General features: G+C 50.0%; 1 protein-coding gene across 10 annotated transcripts in view; it reads right to left on the reverse strand.

Moving 5' to 3' along the window:
• Positions 1-25,398, reverse strand: part of FHAD1 (forkhead associated phosphopeptide binding domain 1) — a 157,873-nt gene that overhangs the window by 28,305 nt on the left and 104,170 nt on the right. For 7 of the 10 annotated variants that reach the window (XR_013407498.1, XR_013407492.1, XM_015117411.3 and 4 more), the window contains 10 exons: positions 24,888-24,995; positions 24,544-24,651; positions 20,617-20,724; positions 16,808-16,915; positions 11,530-11,703; positions 9,169-9,394; positions 7,178-7,262; positions 4,054-4,160; positions 2,378-2,537; positions 514-646 (listed from right to left, as the gene is read on the reverse strand). Coding sequence is in view for 8 of the 10 variants with exons in the window: in XM_015117411.3 (XP_014972897.3) it covers positions 514-646; positions 2,378-2,537; positions 4,054-4,160; positions 7,178-7,262; positions 9,169-9,394; positions 11,530-11,703; positions 16,808-16,915; positions 20,617-20,724; positions 24,544-24,651; positions 24,888-24,995 (1,317 nt within the window). In the remaining 2 variants the exon portion in view is untranslated. The remainder of the gene's footprint in view (positions 1-513; positions 647-2,377; positions 2,538-4,053; positions 4,161-7,177; positions 7,263-9,168; positions 9,395-11,529; positions 11,704-16,807; positions 16,916-20,616; positions 20,725-24,543; positions 24,652-24,887; positions 24,996-25,398) is intronic. The other 3 variants (XM_077973371.1, XM_077973390.1, XM_077973374.1) reach the window with 1 other exon arrangement.

Below are 25,398 nucleotides of genomic sequence, written 5' to 3' on the forward strand. Positions count from 1 at the left end.
GTGACAGAGTGAGACCTTGCCCCGGAATAAAGGAATGAATGAATAAATATATGTATGGGTTTGTGTGTGTTTGCTCAGGTGTGTATATACATAAAATGTATTTCTCAGCCAACCCATAAGGTGGGGATGGTCATTACTGTCAGAACAGGGAACTGGTGCACAGTGACCTCCCCAAGGTCACAACAGAGTTTCTAAGTGGAGGAGCTGGGATTCAAACGCAGGTGCAGTGAATCTACGCCTGATCTTCAGCCACTACACTTTCTTGACAGTGTCAGAACGTGGAGGCCTCTACGAGGGAAAGATCTCATGGCATGCACATCACACTGTGGACAGCTGTGACCTCTGGTGACTGCGACTGAAGAGGCAGGATTCTGCGACTTACTTTATACGTTTCACACAAGCAAGTCATACTTTCGGAACTTAGAATGAAAATATCTTCAAAAGGAAAGAAAGCCACCACTGGGCCGTGTCTTAGCACGTCCTTCCGGGTGCCCAGGAGTTGCTGGCACTCACCTCTTGGCTGCTGGAGAAGGCCTCGGTGTGGACGGGTTCTATCTGCACAGAGGTGTCACACGTCTGGGTCTTCTTCCGGGACTTCTGTTCCTTCTCTGTGTTCAGCTGGAGTCTGTGTTTCTCCTGGGAAGCCCTGGGGTAGAGAAGAGGAGGATAGCACGAGGTTCCAGGAACCACAAATGACTTCTGCAGTCATTGGAAGACCAGGAAATGGAGCTCTATTTTTACAGGAAACAGAATTCTTTTGAGACTTCAGTTTCCTGCTCCCAGATTTCTAGAGAATTCAGTTTCAGGGGACTTACGAGAGAGTGACCAGGGCAGGGAGCACCTGCCCTTGGTTCCTATACTGGGGCTGAGGACACCTGCTGTGGTTTTACAGGGACATTTGCTGCATGTCTGCTGTTTCTAACACTTTATGTGTGTCTAACCCTTCTCTCTCTCATAACAATCCCACAAGTTAGGTCCTCTCCTTGCCCCATTTTACAGACAAGTAAACAGACACACAGCAATCTGCCTGTAGTCACCTTGCTTGTAAATGGATGGTCTGGCTATTTTTTTTTTTTTTTGATGGAGTTTTGTTCTTGTTCTCCCACCCAGGCTGGAGTGCAATGGTGCGATCTCCACTCACTGCAACCTCTGCCTCCCAGGTTCAAGCAATTCTTCTGCCTCAGCCTCCCAAATAGCTGGGACAGGCATGTACCACCACGCCCGGCTAATTTTGTATTTTTAGTAGAGACAGGGTTTCACTATATGTTGGCCAGGCTAGTCTCAAACTCCTGACCTCGGGTGATTCGCCCGCCTTAGCCTCCAAAAGTGCTGAGATTACAGGCTTGAGCCACCGGGCCCGGTCTAGGGTCTGGCTTTGAAACCAGGCAGCCAGGTGTGGAGTCTGCTCCTTTAGCCACTACGTGAATCTGCTTTGGCCACGAGGCACACAAAGCTACTAGATATCCACAAAACATCAATTTCAGTCAAACTCTTTTTTTATGAAAACATGACTCATTCTAAAATATGGATAAGCTGCGGGTAAAAATGCAACTCACGGATGTTTTTAAAGATGAACCCAGGGGACGATGACAATATTTTGTATGTATTTTAAGCTGACACCTCCAGTTTATTCATTTGTTAAATAAATATTAAGTTCCCTTATGTGCTGGGCTGGGAAATCAATAGTGGGCAAGGTCTACACAGACCCTGTCCTCGTGGGAAGGGCAGACAATAAACAGGCAATGGGGCCGGGCGCGGTGGCTCACGCCTGTAATCCCAGCACTTTGGGAGGCCGAGGTGGGTGGATTGCTTGAGGTCAGGAGTTCAAGACCAGCCTGGCCAACATGGTGAAACTCCATCTCTACCAACAATACAAAAAATTAGCCAGGTGTGGTGGCTCATGCCTGTAGTCTCAGCTACTCCAGAGGCTGAGGCACAAGAATGGCTTGAACCTGGGAGACTGAGGTTGCAGTGAGACAAGATTTCTCCACTGCACTCCAGCCTGGGCAAGAGAGCGAGTGAGACTCCATCTCAAAAAAACAAACAACAACAAAACAGGCAAAGGTAGCCTTGCTGTGTGCTAAGTGGTAGGTTAGACAGAGTGCAGGGGCTGAGGGAGACCAAGCATGGCAGGATCCCTTGGCTATGTTTGGTGAGGGTGAGTGAGGGAGGGCTTCCTGGAGGAAGTGGCATTTAAGCAGAGACCTGTCATCTGGAATATTGGACAAGGAAGTTTGAGAAGCACAGAATAAGCAAAACCATGAAACACATTCATTGATTCAACTCCTCAAGCAGCATGTACTGAGCCCTCTCTCTGTGCAAGACTCAGGGGCTCCCTATGCCAGGTGAACTATCCCCCCTCCCCCGCCCACCCAACCTGAGTGCCTCCTTGAGGGCCTTCAGCTCCCGGTCTTTCTTTTCTGTCAGACTGCTCATCTGGGCCATCTTCTCCTTGAGCACACTCAGCTCCTTGCTTTGCTGCTGGACCAGCGCCACGTTCCGTTCCAGTTCCATCTTCTGCTTCTCGTTTAGCTCCCCTGGGAGTGACAGGAGGGCCGGTAAGGGGGTCTCTGCCTCCTGGGTTCAAGTGATTCTCCTGCCTCAGCCTCCTGAATAGGTGGAATTTCAGGCATGCGCCACCACGCCTGACTACTTTTTTGTGTATTTAGTAGAGACAGGGTTTCACCATGTTGGCCAGGCTGGTCTCAAACTCCTGACCTCAGGTGATTCACCCGCCTCGGTCTCCCAAAGTGCTGGGACTACAGGCATAAAGTAGCTATTATTAGCATCCTCACTTCACAGATGCAGAAACTGAGGCTCAAAGAGGTAAGGGACTTACCTGAGGTCATGCAACTAAGAGTGAGCAGATATAGAATTGGGCCCGACATCTCCAGAGAACTGGGCATTGTAGCCTGTACCCTACACTTTCTTATACCTTATTACAAAAAACCTCAGCCATAAATGTCTTGGGGTATTAACAGGAACAGCTACAGGGAGCGAATACCCTGTAGGGTTTGGGATGGAGACAAGATAGGAGCATTCTTTTCCCTTCCTCCACTTCCCCAGGCTTAGTTCCATCTCCCAGCTCCTGCCTGTCTATCCATGCCCTTCAGCTCAGGGAGAGTAGACATGGGAAAGAGAGGCTGCTATCAGATGCAAGAAGGAGGGAGGCAGAAGTAAAAGCACAGAGATAAGGAGGAACAAAGCAGGAATATGAAGGCAGCATTGTTTGTGTCTGTCCGGAACAGCACAGAACTCAGTTATTTTGCCCCTACTCTAGGGGCCACTGATGCCCATGTTAACCCTAGGAAGAAGGCGTGTTGTCCCTACTTGGCATCTGAGGAAGAGAAGGCCTGGAGAGCCCCCTTGTCCTAGGTCCCAAAGCTAGTGAGTGCTGGGGCTTGTGCAAACTGGCCTGCGGCAGGAAGACCCCAGGATTGCCCTCAGGCCTTTGCTTCCGGAAGCAAATCTGTGCTAAAGGAAAATTCTCCCTGAAGAAGAAAGTTGCATTTCAGTGCAGAGGTCCAAAGTCCTGTGGAGAATGTGCCCTGTGCCCCTTGGCATTGAGTCAGGGACTCAGTGGGGGGTGGGAATCAGGGACATATCCAGGATACGACTTTTGCTGACCCTGAGTTACAGATGCTGGGACAACACAGGGAAGCAGGGTTGTTTATGCCAAGGTTTCCAAGTCTTTTTTTTTTGGGGACAGAGTCTCACTCTGTTGCTCAGGCTGGAGTGCAGTGGTGTGATCTGGGCTCACTGCAAACTCCGCCTCCCGGATTCAAGCAATCCTCTGCCTCAGCCTCCTGAGTGGCTGGGATCACAGGCGCCTACCACCACACCTGGCTAATTTTTGTATTTTTAGTAGAGATGGGTTTTCACCATCTTGGCCAGGCTGGTCTTGAACTCCTGACCTTGTGATCCAATTGCCTTGGCCTCCCAAAGGGCTGGGATTACAGGCGTGAGCCACTACGCCCGGCCAACTCTTAAGCCTCATCTCCTTCCTTTCTCGAGCGGGTCAGGAGGTCAAGAGACACCGGAAATTGTTCAAACCTCTCAAATCCGACATTCTGCTGTGGGCCTCTGTAAGGTCTTTCCTCAACTTCATGATGACCTCCTGCTGAGACAGGATTTCCTTCTGAGCAGCCAATAAGTCATCTCTGAAATTCACAAAAACAGGTGAAGTCAGTTCAACTCAAACTCCACATTGTCTCCTGAGTGTCAGGAAGGGGCCAAGTACAAATGCAAACAGATTCTCAATCATGGTCCATGCGATGCCAGTCCCAGCAAAGGATGAGGACAGTCTTCAAAAACTCTAAAACAAAAATGACTTTTTTGTTGCACCTTCGTTTAAGAAAATAGATGGAGGCCAGGCACTGGGTACATGCCTGTAATCCCAGCACTTTGGGAGGCCAAGGCTGGAGGATCACTGGAGCCCAGGAGCTCGGGACCAGCCTGTGCAACAGAAATCAGAACCCCATCTCTACAAAAATAAATTAAAAAAAAATTAGCCAGGCATAGTGGTGTGTGGCTGTTGTCCCAGCTACTCGGGAGGCGGAGGTGGGAAGGTTGCTTGGGCATAGGAGTTGAAGGCTGCACTCCAGCCTGGGTGGCAGAGCAAGACCCCGTCTCTAAGAAAAAAAAAGAAATAAAGAAAAAAGAAAATCCACTGAGACAGAACACAAGATCTGGCTGAGTTGAGTCTGAGGCTCGAACATGCCTTGCATGAGACTGATACCTACTACCCAGCATCATGACTTGATGTGCCTGTGGACTTCTGATGGTGGAGGGAGAGGGGAAAACTATTTGGGGGAGGTTCAGGGATTCTTTGGGGACAGGGAAGAAAAAAGAGAGGAAGACAATGTGGCTCTGTTCTCTCAGCAGCTCCTTTGAATTCCTGGTGGAGGGAGGCGGGGCCAGATGTGAATGAATGGTGTTCTTGGGGGAGCTGGTAGAAGTGTGGCCTCGGCGCCTAGGCAACAGGGGGACAGTGATGGTGACAGGACAGCTCCCCCTCCCACACCCCTGGAGGGCAGCACACCGTTGGCACCCTGAGACTCAGGATGGCTGATGGGAGGGTGGCTGCGCCCAGTGGAGGGGTGAAGGGTGCCCAGCAGGAACAGCAGGGGAGGCGCCTTGGGTGGGGATTTGACAGGAAGAACACAGGGTGCATGCCTCAGCAAGTTGAGAAACTGCAGCCTGGTGGAGACAGGTCTTGTGTGTGTTGCAAGGAGTAGGTCTTGCCCTTTTGGAAGGGGGTTGGGAGCCTTAGTCTTTGGGCAGGTATTAATGCCACTTCATTTGAGTTCACAGGCTTTTGAAATCCAGGCTCTTCTTATAAAGACTTTATTTTTTATTTATTCTTATTTTTTTGAGACGGAGTCTTGCTCTGTTGCCCAGGCTGGAGTGCAGTGGCGTGATCTCAGCTCACTGCAACCTTCATCTCCTGGGTTCAAGCGATTCTCCTGCCTCAGTCTCCCAAGTAGCTGAGACTACAGGTGTCTGCCATCATGCCTGGCTCATTTTTGTATTTTTAGTAGAGACGGGGTTTCACCATGTTGGCCAGGCTGGTCTCAAACTCCTGACTTCAGGTGATCCACCCACCTCGGCCTTCCAAAGTGCTGGGATTACAGGCATGAACCACTGCACCCAGCCTTATACAGACTTTAGAAGGTACTGCGTTTATTATGAATTAAAGTAAAACACTGGCAGGTTTCATGTCAAATAAAAAAAAAAGACTAGTGATCATTAGAATGAACATAACTACATATATATAGTATATTCTGTGTGTGCATGCATCTGTGTGTGTCCACGTGAGCGTGTTCTTGGCTGCAACCACAAATCTTCCAACTCGAGGATAAAAACTCAGAACTCAAGCATGTTCACACGCCAAGGAAGTGGACCAGAGCAGGGCCGGGAGGTGCTGACTCTTCTCCAAGTCACGGGCACCACTGTTTCTAGAGTTTAAACAGGAGGAGGAGTCAGGAACTTTTCACAATGCGGAGGCTGGGTATCCTTGTCTTTTGGGGGTAAAATCCCTGTGACATTAGACTTCAGTCACTAGGATTTGGTGCAAGGATCGGGCAGGTGGTTGTCCTCTTGGGGGAGCTTCTGAATCCCTACGCTGCATCCCATCGGCACCTCCTTCTTTATGTGCTGTTTTCTGGATCTTTCCCATTCATACGTTTGTTTCTCTGAAAACCATCAGTTCTTTGAGGATAGACTTCTTTATAGACTCACTGGCTCTCAGAGTCAGGAGGGTTGAAATCATTTATTTGAGGTCATTTAGCCAACTCCTTAACTTCTCACCTTTGCAAGGCCCCGCCCCACCAAGTGGTCTCCACTGTTTGAAATCTCTGTCTGCTTAATAACACCTATGAATGGGCTTGCCTCTAGCTGATCCTCGGAAAAAATAGCTAATAGCAGTATTAGCTAGATTTCCCAAGCACTAGGCATGTACAGCCTTCTTCACAGACGTGGAAGCTAAGGCTCAGTGAGGTGGCGTGACTTGCCCAGGGTCACACAGCTGGAAAGTGTCAAGTTGGAATCTGCTATGTTTTGAATGTTCGTCTCCTCCAAATCTCAAGTTGAAACTTAACCCCCAAGGTGGCAGTATTGAGAGGTGGGGCCTTTATAAAGTGATTGGTCACAAAAGTACAATTATGGATTAATGGATTTGTGGGCTACTGGGTTAGTGGATTAATGGATTATCATGGCAGTGAGACTGTGGATTTATAAAAAGAGGCAGGGAGACCTGAGTTAGCACACTCAGCCCCTGGACATGTGATACCCTGCACCACTCCCAGACTCTGCAGAGAGTCCCCAACAGCAAGAAGGCCCTCACCAGATGCAGCCCCTCAACCTGGGACTTCTCAGGCTCCAAAACTGTAAGAAATGAATCTCTTTTCTTTATAAATCACCCAGTTTTGGGTATTCTGTTATAAACAGCAGAAAACAGGCTGAGGGATCTGAATGTAGATCCATCTAAATCTTTCCACGACATTGCCCTGCCTTGCTGAAGGAATGGGGAAGTGGAAGCAGCACTGGAAAGGCAGCAGGCCCAGCTCTTTGTATGGCTTCTGACAGTGTGGCCCAGGTAGGGGCTGGTTGCCTGTTTGCCCCCACCCAGGTGGTGCCGGTGAGAATGCCTGGCGCTCACGCACCCGCGGGTACTCACATCAGGTGTTCATACGCCATGTCTTTGGCACCGCTGTCCGTCGTGGGAGCCACCAGAGGGTCTTGCGGCCTTTCCTCCTTTTGGGCTGTATCAGAGAGACATGTGATCGTTGTGAGAGGAGGCTGTCCTTCCCCTTTGCTTACAAGCACACCTGTGTCTTTCACAACTTACAAACCCTGCCTCCACCTGCAGTCCTCTCCACCTTGTGAGACCCACATGTGTGCCGTGTCACAGGCTGGGGGCTCTCCCAAAGTGCGTGGCCATGCGATTGTCCCAGTTACTCTAGAAGGCAGGGGCCATCAAGTCCACTTATAGACAGGGAAAGGGGCACCGGAGTGATGGAAGCTGCCGGCGACCCACTTGGCTAAGCTGGTGAGCAGTGCAGCCTCAGCCCCTGGTCCCACCGCCTGCCTGTCTCTCTTGGAAGAAGAATCTGTGTTTAGCACCTTCCTCTCCTCACCTCCCATTTACACCTCAGTGCACCGCCTCTGGCGTCCTGTCTCACTACTCACTCACATGTTCACTCACTTGTTTATTCCTTCAACAAACATGTGTGGAGTGCACACTGGTCTAAGTACGGGGGTGACAAAGATGCAGTCACCCTTTAGGTCCCAGCTCAATCTCAAACACCTCCCTCTGACCTGGACATCACCCTTCAGGTCCTAGCTCAATCTCTTTATTTGTTTTTGAGACAGTCTCGCTTTGTTGCTAGGCTGGAGTGCAGTGGTGCAATCTCAGCTCACTGCAACCTCTGCCTCCCGGGTTCAAGCGATTCTCCTGTCACAGCAGCCTGAGTAGCTGGACTACAGGCGCACGCCACCACGCCTGGTTAATTTTTGTATTTGTAGTAGAGACGGGGTTTCACCATGTTGGCCAGGATGGTCTCAATCTCTTGGCCTCGTGATCTGCCAGCCTTGGCCTCTCAAAGTGCTGGGATTACAGGCATGAGCCACTGAACCCAGCCCCCAGCTCAACCTCAAACACGCTTCCTCTGACCTGGACTCTGGGTTGGGAAACTGAATCCCACTCTTCGTCCTTGTCATGGTGCCCTATTCATCCTGGATCACCTGTCAGGGCAATAATTTTGTTACCACGGGGACAAAAACTGGCTTGTCCATCACTGGATCCCGAGTGCCTACATGAGATCGGAACGTAATAGAAGCTCCACCGAGAGAGCTGAATGAGTGAATGAATGAGGGAAGTCCTGACGGCTTGCCGACTTGTTGGGAACTAGAGCCGTGTTTCCTAACCAGGAGTGAGTTTGCCTCTAGGGGACATTGGGCAATGTCTGGAGACATTTTGGTTGTCACAGCTGGGGTAGGGGTGCCACTGGCAGCTGGTGGGTGGAGGACAGGGAGGCTGCTAACACCCAGTAGTGCCCAGTTCAGTCCCATCCATGAAAAAATGATCCTGCCCCAAATGTCAACAGGGCTGAGGCTGGGATACCCTGGCCTGAGTCCTCTACTTCCAGAACTTTCTCCAAGAGCTTAACAACTTTACAATAATACCTTACCTTGGCCGTTTGGGGCAAATAAGTGCTTACAAGTCTGAGTTCTTTTTTCAGCTTCTTTTGGGTTTATTTTTTAAGGGACAAATCCTGGCTGGTAATGAGTGCATTAGTGAAGATGCAAAAGGCCAATGGCAGAGAGAAGCCTTTGAAAGGCCCCCACACGAGATGTTTTCATGTGGAAAAGATGATTCCACTTCGTGCTGCCCTGACAGCTCTGACAGCCCTGGTAGCCTGTGTGTCTCGCCGGCTCACTGGGTCGGCACAAAGGATGTCCCAACTCATTGCCATGACTTCTGCTGAACCTGGGCCTCGGAGGGCTTCTGACATCGTTGTGTAACAGGAACAAAAGGGGGCCTCAGAGAATGAATGAGCTTTTGAATAAGGCACGGCCTTTTTCTTAACCATCAGCCTGTTGGGACCCAGCGGACAATCAGAACCTACCCCGAACACTAAGATTTCCTTGGTCCCCCTTCGGACTTACCCGGGTCGTTGTCCTTCAATGTTGCAATCTCGCCTTCTATTTTTTTATGGTGTTGACTGACTTTCTGGAGTTTCTCTTCGAGGCTCACAATCGTCTGGGAGTGCTGTTTGATTTGCTCCTTATATTCCATGATCTCTTCTTCAAATCCATGTCTCTGTGATTCCTGCTCATCCTGGACGGCCTTTACCGTCTTCTGCTGCAGGATTAGCCGCTCTTCCATCAAGATCTGGGAACAGAGTGTCACTCAGTGTGGTCTTGGGAGCTGGGTATGACAGCAACCATAATATACACCCTGGGTACACACAGGTGCTAAACTGGGCCCCACCCCAGGGCCTTAGCACGTGCTGTTCCTTCTGCCCTGTACACTTCTTCCACAGCTCCTTTCATGGCCAACTCCTTCTTGACTCTCAGGGCTCAGCTCCAGCGTCACCTCCTCTGAGAGGCCCTCCCTGACCACCTATCAGGAGCAACCCCAGACACTTCCTATTCCAGCGTCTGTTTCATTGTCCCTGAAGCCTTTAATCGTTTGTTTCTCATGCCCTCTAGAATGTAAAATTCGTAACAGCAGAAATGTGTCTGTTTTTACTTACTGCTATGCCCACAGCATTTGATGTTTGATAGATATTTGTGGAATTAATGAATGAACAATTTCATAAGAAAAAGCAAATGAATTTGCCTTTCTTTCTTTCTCCTTTCTTTCCTTTTTTTTTCTCTCTCTCTCCTTCCTTCCTTCCTTCCTTCTTTTTCTTTCTTTCTTTTATCTCTCTCTCTCTTTCTTCTTTCTTTCTCTCTCTTTCGAGACAGAGTCTTGCTCTGTTACCCAGGTTACAGTGCAGTAGCATGATCTTGGCTTACTGCATCCTCTGCCTCCTGGGTTCAGGGTATTCTCCTGCCTCAGCCTCCCAAGTAGCTGGGACTACAGGAGTGCACCACCACACTCAGCTAATTTTCATATTTTTTTTAGTGGAGACGAGGTTTCAACATTTGGCCAGGCTGGTCTCAAACTCCTGACCTCAGATGATCCACCCACCTTGACCCCGAAAGTGCTGAAATTATAGGTGCGAGCCACTGTGCCCAGCCAGAATTTGCATTTCTTAAAAACAAAAAATTAATGACCCCCAAATGGCAAATCTGCTGCTTTCCCACATCCAAACACTCCCTCCTGAGGCTCCCCTTGGCGTTTGCATCCCAGCACCTCCTCCTCAATGCCCGCCTGCTACTCCAAACTCACCCTGTCCTGCTCCCTATTCCCAGGTGACGTGCTGGGCCTCGGCCTCTGATCTCCCCATGACAGGTACATTCTTTGCCCGACACACTCACACATGCCTGCTCTTCCAAGGACCCTGCCTAGGAGGCTGCCTTCCAGATTAAGCTCTTGTCTTGCTTTCTCTCCCAAAACTATTGCGTACCCAAAGCTGGGGGGCTTTTGAACTTTGATGCCCTATCCTCGCCTTCCTCCTCTTGTCTCCTCTTCTCCAAAAGAGGGTTGCTCCAAGAGAACACCCCCACCATGACCCCAGACCTCCATACTCCTATCCCTATGTCGTCCTTACGCGATCAGGTCCCCAAGCACCCTGGCCTGAAGCGTGCAGTCTCCTTTGGCACTGTGCTCTCCTTGGCGCTCACGTCTTACCAGCAGTTATCAAGTCCTGCCATCATAACTCTCTCCTGCGACTCCCTCCCTCCCACACCTCCCCCAGCTCCCGCCAAGGTCAGGTCCTTATGATTCTGGTCCACCACGTGCCACACCCAGACCTGTTCTCTCCAACGCCACACCCTCGTGAAATTTACTTTGTTCTCTTTTGGGAGATTCACCTTCATGACTTCCTGGCTCAGAAACCTGTCGGTTGAGCGTGTGGATGACAGAGTGAATGCACATGGAGCCCTGATTTTGGAGGGCCTCGAATACCGAGCCTACGCTTTAATGCATTGTCTTAAAGCCTGTGGAATCATCACTCATCACTCGGTCCCGAGGCTCTCCAGGCATTCTGATCCTGTGAGGAACCTGCATTACAACATCTCAGAATACCCTGCAGACGGGGCATCCTAGCTCTGTGTACCTTTCATTCTAAACCAACGCTTCTCATTAGGGGGCCATTAAGGGACACTTGGCAATGTCTGAAGACATTTTTGGTGATCACGACTGTGGGGAGAGGGCTCCTGGCATCCGGTGGGTAGAGAACAGGGGTGGTGCTAAATATCCTAAGATGCTCAGGACAGCCCCTCACAGGAAAGTGCTACTTGACCCAGAACATCAGCAGTGCTGAGGCCAAGAAGCCCTGGTCTAAGCCACACATTCTCACGCACTGTAATCTTCTATTGGGAGAAAAATTCTCCCGTTCCTGGAAGGCACCAACTTACCATTTTTGTCTTGGTAGTTTCCAGTTCAGCTAATGTTTCATTTAATTTCAAGGCGAGGCTCTCTGCTTTTAGACTTTCAGTTGCCTTTGTTTTCTGAGTCTCTTCAACCATGGCTAGTGCGTCATTTAATTTATTACTTAAAACATCCTCTTTTTGCTCTTTTAATTCTAATTCCTAGACAAAAAAAAAAAAAACACAAATAGCAAAATAACAGACATTCAGGAATACGTATTTACCCAGTCCCCTTCTCCCCAACCTTCAGGGAGGGGGCAAAGTCTATTCTCTAATTATTCTGTCGATTCTTTTAAAGTACAAAGTCTATGCCTTCTCTGGAAGGTTCCAATTATTATAGAACTCGTCTTCACATTCAGCGGAGATCTGTCTCCTTGTGATTTCTGGTCTCTGAGCTCAGTTCTGTCACCTGGAGCTCGTTGAGAACGTTTTATTTCTCTTTTATGAGACAGCCCTTTAAATATTTGAGGAAGGCTGTCATGTCTGTCTCTAAATCTGTTCTCCAAGATGAATGTGCTGAGTCCCTTCTCTCCTTCACTGCAACACCTGCTTCCAGGACACCCCCCTTTCCTCCAGGGCTCTGGCGGCCCTGTCCTGGGCATCTCTTATCCCTTATCCTGGAACCCATTCTTTTTTTTTTTTTGAGATGGAGTCTCACATTGTCACCTGGGCTGGAGTGCAATGGTGCTATCTCAGCTCACTGCAACCTCCGCCTCCCGGGTTCAAGCAATTCACCTGCTTCAGCCTCCCAAGTAGCTGGGACTACAGGCGCATGCCACCACACCCAGCTAATTTTTGTATTTTCAGTAGAGACGGGGTTTCACCATATTGGCCAGGCTGGTCTCGATCTCTTGACCTCATGATCCACCTGCCTCAGCCTCCCAAAGTGCTAGGATTACAGGCGTGAGCCACCGCACCCACCACCGCATGAAAGATTCTTTCGATCTTTCATAGTCAACATTCTATTCTCTTTGAGTCCCTCCTGCAATAAATGTGAAGTGTGGGCTTCTTGAGTGGCACTGTGCTGGGCATCTTATGAACATCATTTAATCCAATTTAAAATATATTCGAAGTACTAGGCATTCTTAAACTCTGTTGGTGGAGGTGCAAACTGCTGTGACTTTTCTAGACACTCATTCAGGAATGTGTATTATGAGCCTGAAAATGTGCAAGTCCTGTGACTCAGCAACTCCACTTTAGGGAGTTTTTCCTAAGGACGTAAAGACTGATGCACAGGGTGGGTTAGCTGGGCATCTGCTGCACTAGTGAAGAGTGAGAAACCAACCCAGGGGAGAAGAAAAGAAGTTGGGATCCATCCAGCACAGTGCAAACCTGGGTCACAGAAGATTGTTTGATGACACTGAGACATTCTATGCAAAATGAAATCATTCAAACTTTTTTTTTTTTTTTTTCTGAGACGGAGTCTCGCTCTGTTGCCCAGGCTGGAGTGCAGTGGCGATCTTGGCTCACTGCAACCTCCGCCACCCGGGTTCAAGTGATTCTTCTGCCTCAACATCCCAAATAGCCAGGATTACAGGCACCCACCACCACGCCTGGCTAATTTTTGTATTTTTAGCAGAGATGGGGTTTTGCCATGTTGGCCAGGCTGGTCTTGAACTCCTGACCTCAGGTGATCTTCCCACCTTGACCTCCCAAAGTGCTGGGATTACAGGCGTGAGTCACTGTGAATGGCCAAAATCATTCAAACTTAAAGCGGTTGAAACCTTACATTATTTTGAGACTCGAGAGGAATGTGGCTGTGGGGCCTGGGTCACGTAGCACGCACCTGCAACTTCTGTTCTTTTCTGTAAATGAGTGGGAAAGCCCTGGCAGCGCCAGAGATAAGACTCCTTCAGATGATCACCCCTCATCCTGGAATATTAAAGCAATTTTCCCAGGAATGTAGCAAGCTGTGACCAACCAAAGGGCTATAACCGCATGTGCTGACCTTGTGTGGAAGACGGTGCAATCCTGTTAACTGCCTATCAAAGTGAAATTTTCACCTCCCTGCTTTGGAATGCTGACTCATTCTTTTGAAGTCTGTTTTTTGGGTTGCCGTCCTCAAGCTTTGAGCTCGAATAAACTCTATGCTTAGAGAATCTCATTATTTAAGGTTGACACATCGTATGTTAAATATCAAAAATAGCATCCAAAGCACTGTGCACAGTGTCACAGTGTAAATCACTAACTTGGTCATAAATCGGTATTTATCGATGTCGATGCTGAGGTTCAACACAAAGGCGGTCTGGAAGGAATCACATCAAAATGTCGACAGTGGCAACTGTGCTCAGTGGACTCTGTTAGTTATTATTTTCTTTGGAGTGATTTTCTGTTTTTTTTTTTTTTCAAGTTTTCTAGAATGACAGGTGTCTTGTTTTTTTTTTTTATAATCAGGAAAGAAAACACTTTTTTTTGAAAATATTAAATCCCTATACCATTTTCATCATGTTATTCCTGCAAGCCTCTCCTGGGAGTTGCTGCATCCTCTGCGTACCTCCGCTTAACTCCGTCTGATTCTTTTTCAGGGTCTTAACCTTGCTGTTACTGTTGGGATATTCCATGGAGGACCTCATGCGGACCTGGCCTACGGAGGTGCTCACTGGAGACACTGGCAGGCATCCCACAGAGTAGCTTGTCATGTACAGCTCAGCGACACACCCCAGGTGTCCCAAATAATCCACAACAAACTGAAATTGTTTCTTTGAAGAGCTGTGAAGCTGCCCTGCTTATCAGTAGATCACGTGGCCTGCCATCTTTGCTCCCTGCCAGCTGCTCAGCAGCTTGTCCCAAGCATAGGAGAACAAAGTCCACTGGTCCCATGCATTGGAAATTCCTTTCTTTTCCCTCTCTCCCTTTTCTATTTTGCCTATATAGATGAGATCAATCTTTGATTGCTCTTCCGAGTGTACAAATAAAATAATGTGCAAACACACAACTCTCTACCTGACTCTACTTGTATTTCTTTGGATTTTCCTGGTAAATGGTGAATCCCTGGGCTGGGTCCTGTTCTTGCTTGTCTAGGGTAATGTCACCTGTCTACTTTGAGGGCTGCCATGAGACCTCATTTTTTTTTTTTTTTTTGAGAAGGAGTCTCACTCTATTGCCCAGGCTGGAGTGCAATGGCATGATTTTGGCTCATTGCAACCTCCCGGGTTCAAGTGATTATCCTGCCTCAGCCTCAGTAGCTAGGATTACGGGCATGCGCCACCATGCCTGGCTAATTTTTGTATTTTCAGTAGAGACGGGGTTTCACCATGTTGGTCAGGCTGGGCTTGAACTCCTGATCTCAGGTGATCCACCCACCTTGGCCTCCCAAAGTACTGGGATTACAGGCATGAGCCACTGCGCCTGGCCAAGACCCTACCTTCTGATGTTTCTGTTCTAAGGATATTGTTGAGAAGGTTGCTTGTTGCAGAATCCTCTACGTAATGACCCGTAGGAGAGATTCTCTCTGGTCTAGTACCAAGAATGGTCATATTTCCACGAGCAGTTGGTCCATTTTTGTCTAGCAAATTGTACAACCAGCTGGGCTTTCCCTTGTGCTGTAACTGCTAGAGGAAAAACTGTGACTCATTCATTGATTTCATGATACACTTTTTTTTTTTTCATTAGTCTCATTCCGGATCCCTTTTACGTCCCGACTTACCTACTTTTAAAACTTTAACCTCGCCTTTTCGCCTACCCATAGTGTATTTCATGGAGGATCCATGGTACATCGTTTGGGGGACACGGCTGCTTGGGAAGAGGCTGCCTTTCTCGGGCTCTCCCACGGCCTGCAGCATGTGCCTCCCTGCAGGGGTCCTCTGTGACCGTGACGGCCCTGGGCTGACAAGTCCTGCATCACTTCACCCAACTCTCGTCTGCCTTCTCTGGACACATGCCAGTTACTCCAGGTCCCTCCTTGAAGACTGGTGTCCAGGGCTGACGTGCAATGCAGATGTGCCTTCCTGACTAGCCTCCCTAGAGCAGCCTTGTTTAAAGTGCATCAGCGCCACTTGGGCTGCTTACGAAACATGCAGCTTCCTGAGTCTGTCCTCCATCCAGGGGGTCAGAACTTCTTGGGGTGGGGTCCAAGAAACAGGCATTTAAAAATAAATTCCCCAGAGATCCAAATGCATGCTAATGTTTGCAAATCTTTCTTTGAAGAAAATGATCCAAGGTTGATGTGAATAGAGACCTTTTTAGTCCTAGCTGATCCCGAAAATCCTTTGAAGTCATAGTCACCTACATTTAAATTTAACCCATCATTGCCAGGTTGCATGTTTGTCAACTGGGCTTTGACTTTGACATATTGGTAATTGTGTGTGTATGTGTTTTGTACTGCTGGGACCCAGGAAAAGCGAATTATGCCCTACTGCTTATGTACCCAAGACAGGGTCAGATGCGAAATCCACTTCTATTCCTACTATGTTTACAATTCTCAGTGATAACAGTAAATGCATTTTGATTATGAAGGTGATGATAACTATGACAACAAGCTCTGCTTGGAAAACTGATATCGGCCTGATCAGAAACCTAGGTGTCCATACCCTTACATCTCCTGTCTTTTTTTTTTTTGAGAGGGAGTCTTGCTCTGTCACCCAGGCCGGAGTGCAATGGCGCAATCTCAGCTCACTGCAACCTCCACCTCCGGGGTTCGAGCGATTCTCCTACCTCAGCCTCCTCAGTAGCTGGGATTACAGGTGCATGCTACCACACCCAGCTAATTTTTGCATTTTTAGTAGAGATGGGGTTTTACCATGTTGGCCAGGCTGGTCTCGAACTCTTGACCTCAGGTGATCTGCCTGCTTCGGCCTCCCAAAATGCTGGGATTACATGTGTGAGCCCCTGCGCCCGGCCAACATCTCCTCTCTTAAGCTAGGCAGCTGGGCCCAAAGCTGAAGTGCAGTAGAGAGGGAGGGGTGAAGATTTAGGGTTGGGGAGTCAGACAGTCCGGGCTTTGGATCCTGTCCCTCCACTTCCCAGTCATGAGTTTGCCATGCTAACATGGGCAGCTGACACATGTATGTGGAATGCTGAGTGCCTCTCCATGTGTTCTGTGGGTATAACAGCAGTCATGTCTCACAACAACTCAAGGAGATTGATCTGTATGTATTAGGTGTATTTCATAAGTGGGGAAACTAAGGCACAGAGATGTTAGGGTTCTTGCCTGAAGTTCCACAGCCAGCCATGGGGAGAGGTAGGATCTGAACCCAGAGCCTGGCTCTGGCGCACTGCCCTTCGCCGTGCTGGGCCCCTCTTGTCTCTCCCTCCCTGCGGCTCATACCTCTTTCTGCTTGGTTAAGCGATTCTCCAGGTCTTGCACCTTTTTCTTTTCCTTCTCCATGGCCTCCTTCGCTTTGCGTTTCTCGTAGGCAATGCTGCTCTCTGAGACCTGGAAGTCAATGAAAGTGGTTTGAGGGCCTGTGCCCTCAAAGGGAAATGACACCGAAAAGGGAAACCAGGACGAGTCACTGTGGAAGCCACCAAGTCAGGGTTGGAGAGAAAGATCTCAAGGAACAAAGCACCCACTGGGGACAGAGGTGAGAACCCGGGAGCCATATCTTAGTCATGTGTGTAAAGGAGTGAGTGAGTCATCATTCAAGATTTCAAGGCAGGTGTTCAGGAAGTGACATGCTGGTGAGTGGTTGGGTCCTGGTATTTGGCACTGAGTCACTGAATAAACTGGCATGTGCTGGCACCGATGCTGGCCTTTGTTGCAAGTACCTGGCTCTTTGGGAGGTAGGGCAGGACAGACAGTGCTGGGGAGGTGCCTTCTGTCTCTGTAGACCCATGTCAATGGCTCCAAAGGAGGACCGAGGCAGCCACTGCCAGTCTACAAAGGCATGGGTTCCCAAAATTCCTGTCTAGGTCAGTTTGTAGCTGAGAACACAAACGCCATATACCTGGTGACGGGGAGGGAATCGGAGGCCCAGACTCACCTGTACATGCCCTGGGAGGTAAACAGCTAGGGAGGGCTTGAAAAACTCTATCTGCAGCTGTTGAAACTCTTGCAATTATACACCACCCCCGCCCCCACCAACATAAAGTTCACAAGAAAAGGATTTTAAATATACGTGTATATGTACAACAAAAGACCAGAGGAGTATGTACTGAAATGTAAGTGACGGTTATTTGGGGGGAATTGGGATTATGGCAACTTTTATTTTGTTCTTTTCACAGGTCTATATCTTCTAAATTTTCTTTAATGCACAGGTATTATTGGCAAAAAGAAAAACGAATGAAAATTGTTACAGGGCATGCAGTGATAGGAGATGGGAATATCGTAATTCAAGGGACAGTATGAGACTCAAGATGTGTGTGGTCCTGAAGGAAAGACGATGTTCCCAATGTTGCCAGTGTTAACATCACGTGTATGGCACCCACCCACCCCACCCGGCTCTGCATATCCAACTCCCAGGCCCCCCTACCCGACCACATCTCCCAATGCAGACCTGGCTTTTTCTCACTGTCAAGTCTTCACTTAAGATGGTTCAATCCTTGCCCTGCAGGTCTAAGTCCTGCCCGTCCTACAAGGCCACCCACACCCTTCCGCATGCCCTGTGGTGAGGGCTCTTCCCCTTCTCTTATTATGCACTGCTTGGTGCGTTGCAAATGAAAATAGTGCACAGAATGTGTTAGTGCATCCAATCTGCAAACCCCAGAGACCATCTATCTGATTATCCCCGTTTCACAAGAAAGGAAATGCAGGCTCCTTTAAGGAGGCAGTATAAAGACAAGCAGTGTTCCAAGGTGTCATCACCAGGAAGCGGTGGTGCAGGCTTAGATGCCAGGGCCCTCGCCTTAACCGCTCGGCCTCTGGGCCCTGATTCAAGCCCTGCCCACTTGGAGGCAGGAGGCTTTTTCTTTTTCTTTTTTCTAATTTTTAAATTTAAATTTACATTTTTTTTGAGATGGATTCTCACTCTGACACCCAGGCTGGAATACAGTGGCATGATCTCGGCTCTCTTCAACCTCCGCCTCCCAGGTTCAAGTGATTCTCCTGCCTCAGCCTCCCGAGCAGCTGGGACTACAGGCGTGCACCACCAGGCCCGGCTAACTTTTGTATTTTTAGTAGAGACAGGGTTTCACCATGTTGGCTGGGCTGATCTTGAACTCCCAACCTCAAGTGATCTGCCTGTCTCGGCCTCCCAAAGTACTGGGATTACAGGCGTGAGCCACCGCACCTGGCAAGATGAGTTTATATGTTCATAACCAGGCTGGCACAGAGCCCAAGACACTGCCTGGCTGTAGCCTGAGCTTCGGGACCCCATCCCTGGCCTGTATGTATAAGGGAGGCTCTGGGGGTAGCCGTGACCACAGTTTGGGTCCCACCCCTTAGCGTGTCTGTGCTCCCTCTGCCTACCTGGACTCTGACCTCACTTCCCTCATGGGCTTGGCATTGTCCCGCTGCCAAGGGCTTCGCTTCAGGCTGTGCAACCCCCACCCTGCTGCGCCCACTCAACTGCCCACCCCACCTGGACTCTGACCTCACAGGGCAGGTGCATCCCAAGCCATGAATATACTGACTCCTCATATTACACCTCTAGGGAGGTTCTGCCACCACACCCACATGGCAGATGAGGGCACGGAGAGGGCAAGGGGCATGCCCAGGGTCACACAGCCTGTTAGGGCAGAGCTGAGATTTGAGCCCAGAATGAACCCTTTAGCCCACCAAGCTCTGCAGTTCCTTCCCCGTCTCTCCCACCTATTTCCTTCCCCTGCGCCCTGGTGCCTCCCATCTTGGGCCAGCTTTGGTTTCATTCCTCACCCAGTCTCCCTCCCACCCCCCCGAACCTGGCAAGCTCAGGTCCTGACCTTCACACCTGTGCCACTTTATCCAGTGGTCCTCTCTGCCCCCAGGCTCCTTTTCCCTTCCAGTTCTCACTGGAATGTCACTTCCTGAGTGGTCCTGCCCTCGGGCACCCTCCAGCCTGCTTTGGCTTTGTGGCCCTGGAGCCGCCCCTGCTTCCGCAGGCTGTCTGTTTCCCTGCGCTAGGATGGAAGCTCTGGGCAGCCCGGCCCTGGTCTGTCTTGCTCACTGCGATGTCCGTGGCACCCAGAACCGGGCCTGGCACATGGTGGGTGGATGAATGAAACTGAGATCAGCAGGTAGATAAATGAATATTTATCGGTAGATGAATGAAACCAAATCAAACCATTCACTGAGCCATCAGCTCTGTTTCTGGAAGTTCTGTGGGGGCCAGGAGGTGTGTGTCTGTGCCACCTCTGTCCCCAAAGCCCAGCTCATGGAGATGCCATGTGGGTCCCTGAGTGACCTCCTCCTGGCTCCCCGGCTCTTACTTCCAGGGTGTGACCCGGGCATCCGGGCTGACCTGAGGGTCTGCCTCTCATGCTGCTCAGGGCAGGTGTGTCTGGTGGGCCAGGCCCCTAGGTTGGTGGCATTGGGGTGGGTGGATGTGGATGTCTCCAGCTCTGACCCCTCCTTTCCTCCCTGGTGTCATTCTGTCCTGGGGTGCCCATCTGCTTGTCCCTTCCAGAAGGCGCTGATTCCTGCGGCTTATCTGATGTGACAACCACGTGGGCTTACTATGCACCCACTTGTGCTATCTCTTTTTGTGCTCTGTGTCCTTTACTCCTCAGCCAGTCCAGGGAAGGCCTGCTCCAGAGTCCACGACACCAGCAGGCCAGGCCAGGAGCAGTGCTTTCTCCCGTGGCCATGCTGGGTGTGGCACACATGCCTCTCTACCGTGAGGACGATGCTCGCTAAGCCCCTGACCCAGGCTGAAACCCAGGGTTCTCTCCTGGGGAGGATCCCTCTTTCCTAGGTAGCTGAACCAGAGAGCAAAAAGAACTTTCCGAGGGCCCTCTACGATGCAGGGTGCAGTCCTATGTACTTTACACCTGAGAGCATCTAATCTGATGAGGCAGGGACTTAGCATTCCCATTTCACAGATGAGGAAACTGAGGGATGGGGAGGTGGCGATCTGCCAGAGGTCACATGGCCAGTCAATGGCAGATCTTGGCCACTTCAAAGGGAGGCGTGCCTGTGATACCTGCCCGATTTCCCACCAGACTCCCCGGGGATCTCCCAGTAGCTCCTTCCAGAAGGTTCTTTCCTGCTGCTGCTCATACCTCCTTCTGTTGGGTTAAGTGGTTCTCCAGATCCTGAACTTTTCTCTTTTCTGACTCCAAGGCTTCCTTTGCTTTTCTTTTTTCATGGGCTATGCTGCTCTCCAAAACCTGCAAATCAACGACCAGTGCACTTGGTGGCCTGCACATTTAGGGGGGAAATTGCTAGTAATGATCATAATAATCATAGTAACAATAACAGCCGAAGTGTTGGGGCGGCTATTAGATACGCCTGGGCCCCTGGCCAGCCCTTCAGTCTCACAGCAACTCTGTCAGAGAAGTGCTGAGAGTGGCCCATTTTACAGATGAGGAAACCGAGGAGCAGGAAGTCTGAGGGCCCAGAGCCACACCCTTTGTCAGAGGTGAGGCCAGGATCTGAAGTCTGCGCAGAGGAAAGCACGGAGCCTGAATAAAGAGCTCTGGACAGGGAACCCGTGAGCAGCGGGGGCAGCTTCCTGTCACAGGGCCAGGCAGCCTCTCTGATCAAAAGAAGAGTCTCGTTAATAATGGAATTTCCATTATTGAAATAAATCTCTTCAACAGAATTCGGTTTCAAGAGAAGGGCAGTATGTTGGATTAATGAGCCACAATATGCCAATTTCTAGAAGGGACAGGCAATGTTCTGGTAGGATGCAGGGACGAAAGTGTGGCCAGTATTGAGTGCCCTAATCAAGGAGTTTTGTCTGGGAAGTTACTTGCTGGTAAGCTATTCAACTAAACAGCTTAGTGTAAATCACCAAAGGAAATATGTTGCCAGCCTGTTTCCAGTCACCACGAGAAGGGCCACCTCTATTTTCCAATGGCTTGTCTTTCAAACACCAGGTTAACTGTCAGGTATTTAGAACTTGGAAGATGGTTGCCATTATAACCAGTGGTGAGGGCCCCAGACGAGCCCACAAAAAGTGGTTAATCCAGAATATGGCTGAGGATATTGTATACTTTGCAGTGAAAAGCAGTTGACAAAACTCCAACACTCTGCTGTCCCAACACCAGCCTTAAAGCAGAAGAAAAGTGACATCATAAGAATTTCATGTTTATTTGGATCCTTTGAAGTGGGTTTTGAGGTAGGACATTTTCCTGTGAACTGTGAAAGTGACTTTGAGGCACTTCCTAGGGACTTAGGGTTGGCTCTGCTGTGTCTGACTCTGCGTCTACACTCGCCAGGCCTTCCACTGGGCAGCTCCTCTGTAGCCAGGACAGGTACTACTGGGAAGAGAGGCCTTGCCTGGCTCACACGTAGGCCCTACATACCCAGTTGCCGTGCTTCCAAGTTCACAACAGATAATGGGGATTAACTTTGAACATGACCTCAAGATCCAGATTATGACCTAGTGATTCTGTTGACCTTAAAAACCCTGATAATGTGGCGGAAGAGCTAATGAAAAGAAAATCAGGCCGGGTGCGGTGGCTCACGCTTGTAATCCCAGCACTTTGGGAGGCCAAGGCAGGCAGATCGCTTGAGGCTAGGAGTTCAAGACCAGCCTGGCCAACACGGTGAAACCCCGTCTCTACTAGAGATACAAAAAATTAGCCAGGCGTGGTGGTGTGCGCCTGTAATCCCAGCTACTTGGGAGGCTGAGGCATGAGAATCGCTTGAACCCAGGAGGCAGAGGTTGCACTGAGCCAAGATCATGCCGCCGCCCTGCAGACTGGGAGACAGAAAAAAAGAAAATCAAATAGCCACTGGCAGTTGAATGGAGCCTGTGGCTGGGGCTGCTCTTTCAATTTTCCCCGATAGGAAGCCACAGAGAAGTTCTTCCAGAAGTAGGCTGACATTTTAACAGACCCAGGGTGACCCAACCACAGATCCTCTCTGCAATGAAGCTTGAATTTTTCTCCCGAGCCCCGTGGCCTCAAAGTCTCTAAATTCAAGGATCTTCCCCAGGCCTTTGCTGTTGACATCTTGGGGCATTTTTTTTTTTTTTTTTTTTTTTTTTTTTGAGACAGAGTCTCGCTCTGTGGCTCAGGCTGGAGTGCAGTGGCTGGATCTCAGCTCACCGCAAGCTCCGCCTCCCGGGTTTATGCCATTCTCCTGCCTCAGCCTCCTGAGTAGCTGGGACTACAGGCGCCTGCCACCTCGCCCGGCTAGTTTTTTGCATTTTTTAGTAGAGACGGGGTTTTACCGTGTTAGCCAGGATGGTCTCGATCTCCTGACCTCACGATCCGCCCTTCTCGGCCTCCAAAAGTGCTGGGATTACAGGCTTGAGCCACCGCGCCCAGCCCATCTTGGGGCATTTGACTCAAGTGACTCCTTGGAGACCCTGCTCCTCATCCCCACCCCAGAGGCATTACTTGGGGGCAAACCTCAGTGATGCTCTGGGAGAGGCTGCAGGACACAGCTGTGCCAGAGACTGCAGCAATGGATGGGCAAGGATTTTACTTGAGGAGTCGATGTTGATGAAAAACAAATACCCAAACAGAAGAAGGGGCACAAGTGGCAGCAGAGACAGTAGCAACAGCTGCCATTTACTCAGCAATAATTCCACAGGCCAGGCCCTCCATTATACACTAGATCTGAGCCCACAGCTGCCCCTTCGAGAAGGGAGGTAGTGATAGGTCTGCTGCAGCCGGGCCAGGCCCTCCATTATACACTAGATCTGAGCCCACAGTCGCCCCTTCGAGAAGGGAGGTAGTGATAGGTCTGCTGCAGCCAGGAAGTAGCCCAGCTCGGATTCGAACTCGTGTCTCATCTGGCTGCAAAGCCCGCACTCCCCTGTGCTGTGTCAGGACTGAGGAATTCATGAAAGCAGACATGAAAAAGGATCAGGGATCTGAGGGTGACTACAAGCTAAACATGAATCCACAAATGTGGCAGAGCTTTCCCAAAAGCTGGTTCAGACATATTAACAGAAGTAGAACATCTTCAATGAGGGAGGGAAAAGTCCTCCCCTTAGGCTACCATGGCTGGAGAACAGTGGTTCTGGCCACCTCCCTTTAGGAAGAAAATGGGTGATGGGTGACAAACTCAAATGCCTATGAAGCCCAGACAGATACCAAAAAACGACGTGGGCTGTGTTTAATGCAATAGGGAGTGGTGAAAACTGTGGCAAACTGCTGCTACCCGGTAGGGCTTCTAGTCCATTTTTGCTAAGTAGAAACAAGGGCTAGATTTTCTGACTTTTCGGGAGTGGATAGAAATCTGAACTTTTAAGTAGATTCTATGAATTCAAAGTAAAATATTCTGGGGCCAAACGTAACCTCCACAGACCCTGTTTAGTCGCTGAGCTTCCCAGTCTGTGACTTCTGGAGAGCAGCACAGGCCACAGGAGGGGGCCAGCACCAGGTTCCAGTCCTGTGAGGGACCTGAGGAACAAGGGTGCTTGGGCCTGGGGAGGAGCAGATGCAGGGCGCGGGCACCTGTATTTTCACACATCTGTGTCACCGTGTGGAAGAGGAAGTGGACGTACCTCGTGGGAGCGCAGGGGAGGGCGGAGGATTGATACTCTTCTGGGGCATAAGAGTTTGACCCAACTCAACCTAAAGGGAAAACTTTCTGTTGGCCTGAGGCATCCATGCGGGGATGGACTGCCCTGGGGTGGAGAACATTCCTCAGCGGTGGTGCTCAAGGCTGGATGCTGGTGGAGGGTCCATGCAGCCCTGAGGTCCCATGACTCTGTCATTCTACCGTTTCTGTGCTTTGGAACACAGAATATGCCCATGTCACCATTCCTACCTGTCTCCCAAGCGCTCTCTCTCTCTGACTGTGTTTTACACTGTTTACAGTTTTTTCCCAACTGGTTGTCAAGGCTACAAACTCTGGGGTTCCCTTGAGTCTCCCACGCTTCCCGAAGTAGCTGAGTCCACCCAAACGTAAACTCCATGAGGAAGGCTCCACCACACTCTCACCCCCATCATCAACGGCTCTGAACTTAATTCCACATGGCCCTGAAGCCGACTGGGGCTCAGCCGACTCTATCTCCCCGGGCATACCTCCTTCTGGCGGGCCAAGCGTTTCTCCAGCTCTTGGACTCTTGTCTGCTCTTCCTCTAATGCTTCCTTCACTCTGTTCTTCTCCTGGGTAATGCTTTCCGCCAAAGCCTGAGTCAAGGATCATTGTTTAATAGACATGGTTACCGTGGCAGGAATTTGGACTCTGCCAGGCACCACATAGGTTACCTCTTCCCTCTTGACTGCACCTCCCTGTGGGGGGCTGTGGGCAGCACAGCCCTGGAACTCAGAGCCAGCGGGCCCAGACCAGAGCCCCAGATCCACCCTTCTTAGCTGCAGGGCCTTGATGTGGGCTCGAGCTGACTCTGTCTCCCTGAGCCACGTACCTTCTTCTGCTGGGCCAGGAGGCTCTCCAGCTCTTGCATTCTCTTCCGTTCTTCTTCCAAAGTCTCGTTCGCTCTGTTTCTCTCTTGTGTAATGCGCTCCTCCAAAGCCTGGAAACCAATGACTGTTGTTTAATAGACATGGTTACCATGGCAGGAATTTGGACACTGCCAGGCACTGCATGGGCTACCTCTTCACTCCTCACCACACTCCCCTGGGGAGGCTGTGGGCAGCAGAGTCTAGGAGCTCGGAGCATGTGCTCTGGAGTCAGGAGACCCAGGGTAGAGCCCCAGGTTGATCCTTTCCAGCTGTAAGACACTGGGGAAGTAAAGCTACCAGAGCCTCAGTTGCCCTGCCTGTACAATGGAGACAGTAATAGTCTTCCTGTGTTGGGTTGATGTGAGGGGTGGATGGGATGACGAGCACGAAATGGCTGGCACAGTGATAACCACGCTTCCCACCTTGCAGACGAGGAAACAGGCTTACATGAAGGAATCCACCCAGTTTACTAGT

The sequence above is a fragment of the Macaca mulatta genome, chromosome 1 (genome assembly GCF_049350105.2).
Source record: "Macaca mulatta isolate MMU2019108-1 chromosome 1, T2T-MMU8v2.0, whole genome shotgun sequence".
NCBI lineage: Eukaryota > Metazoa > Chordata > Mammalia > Primates > Cercopithecidae > Macaca > Macaca mulatta.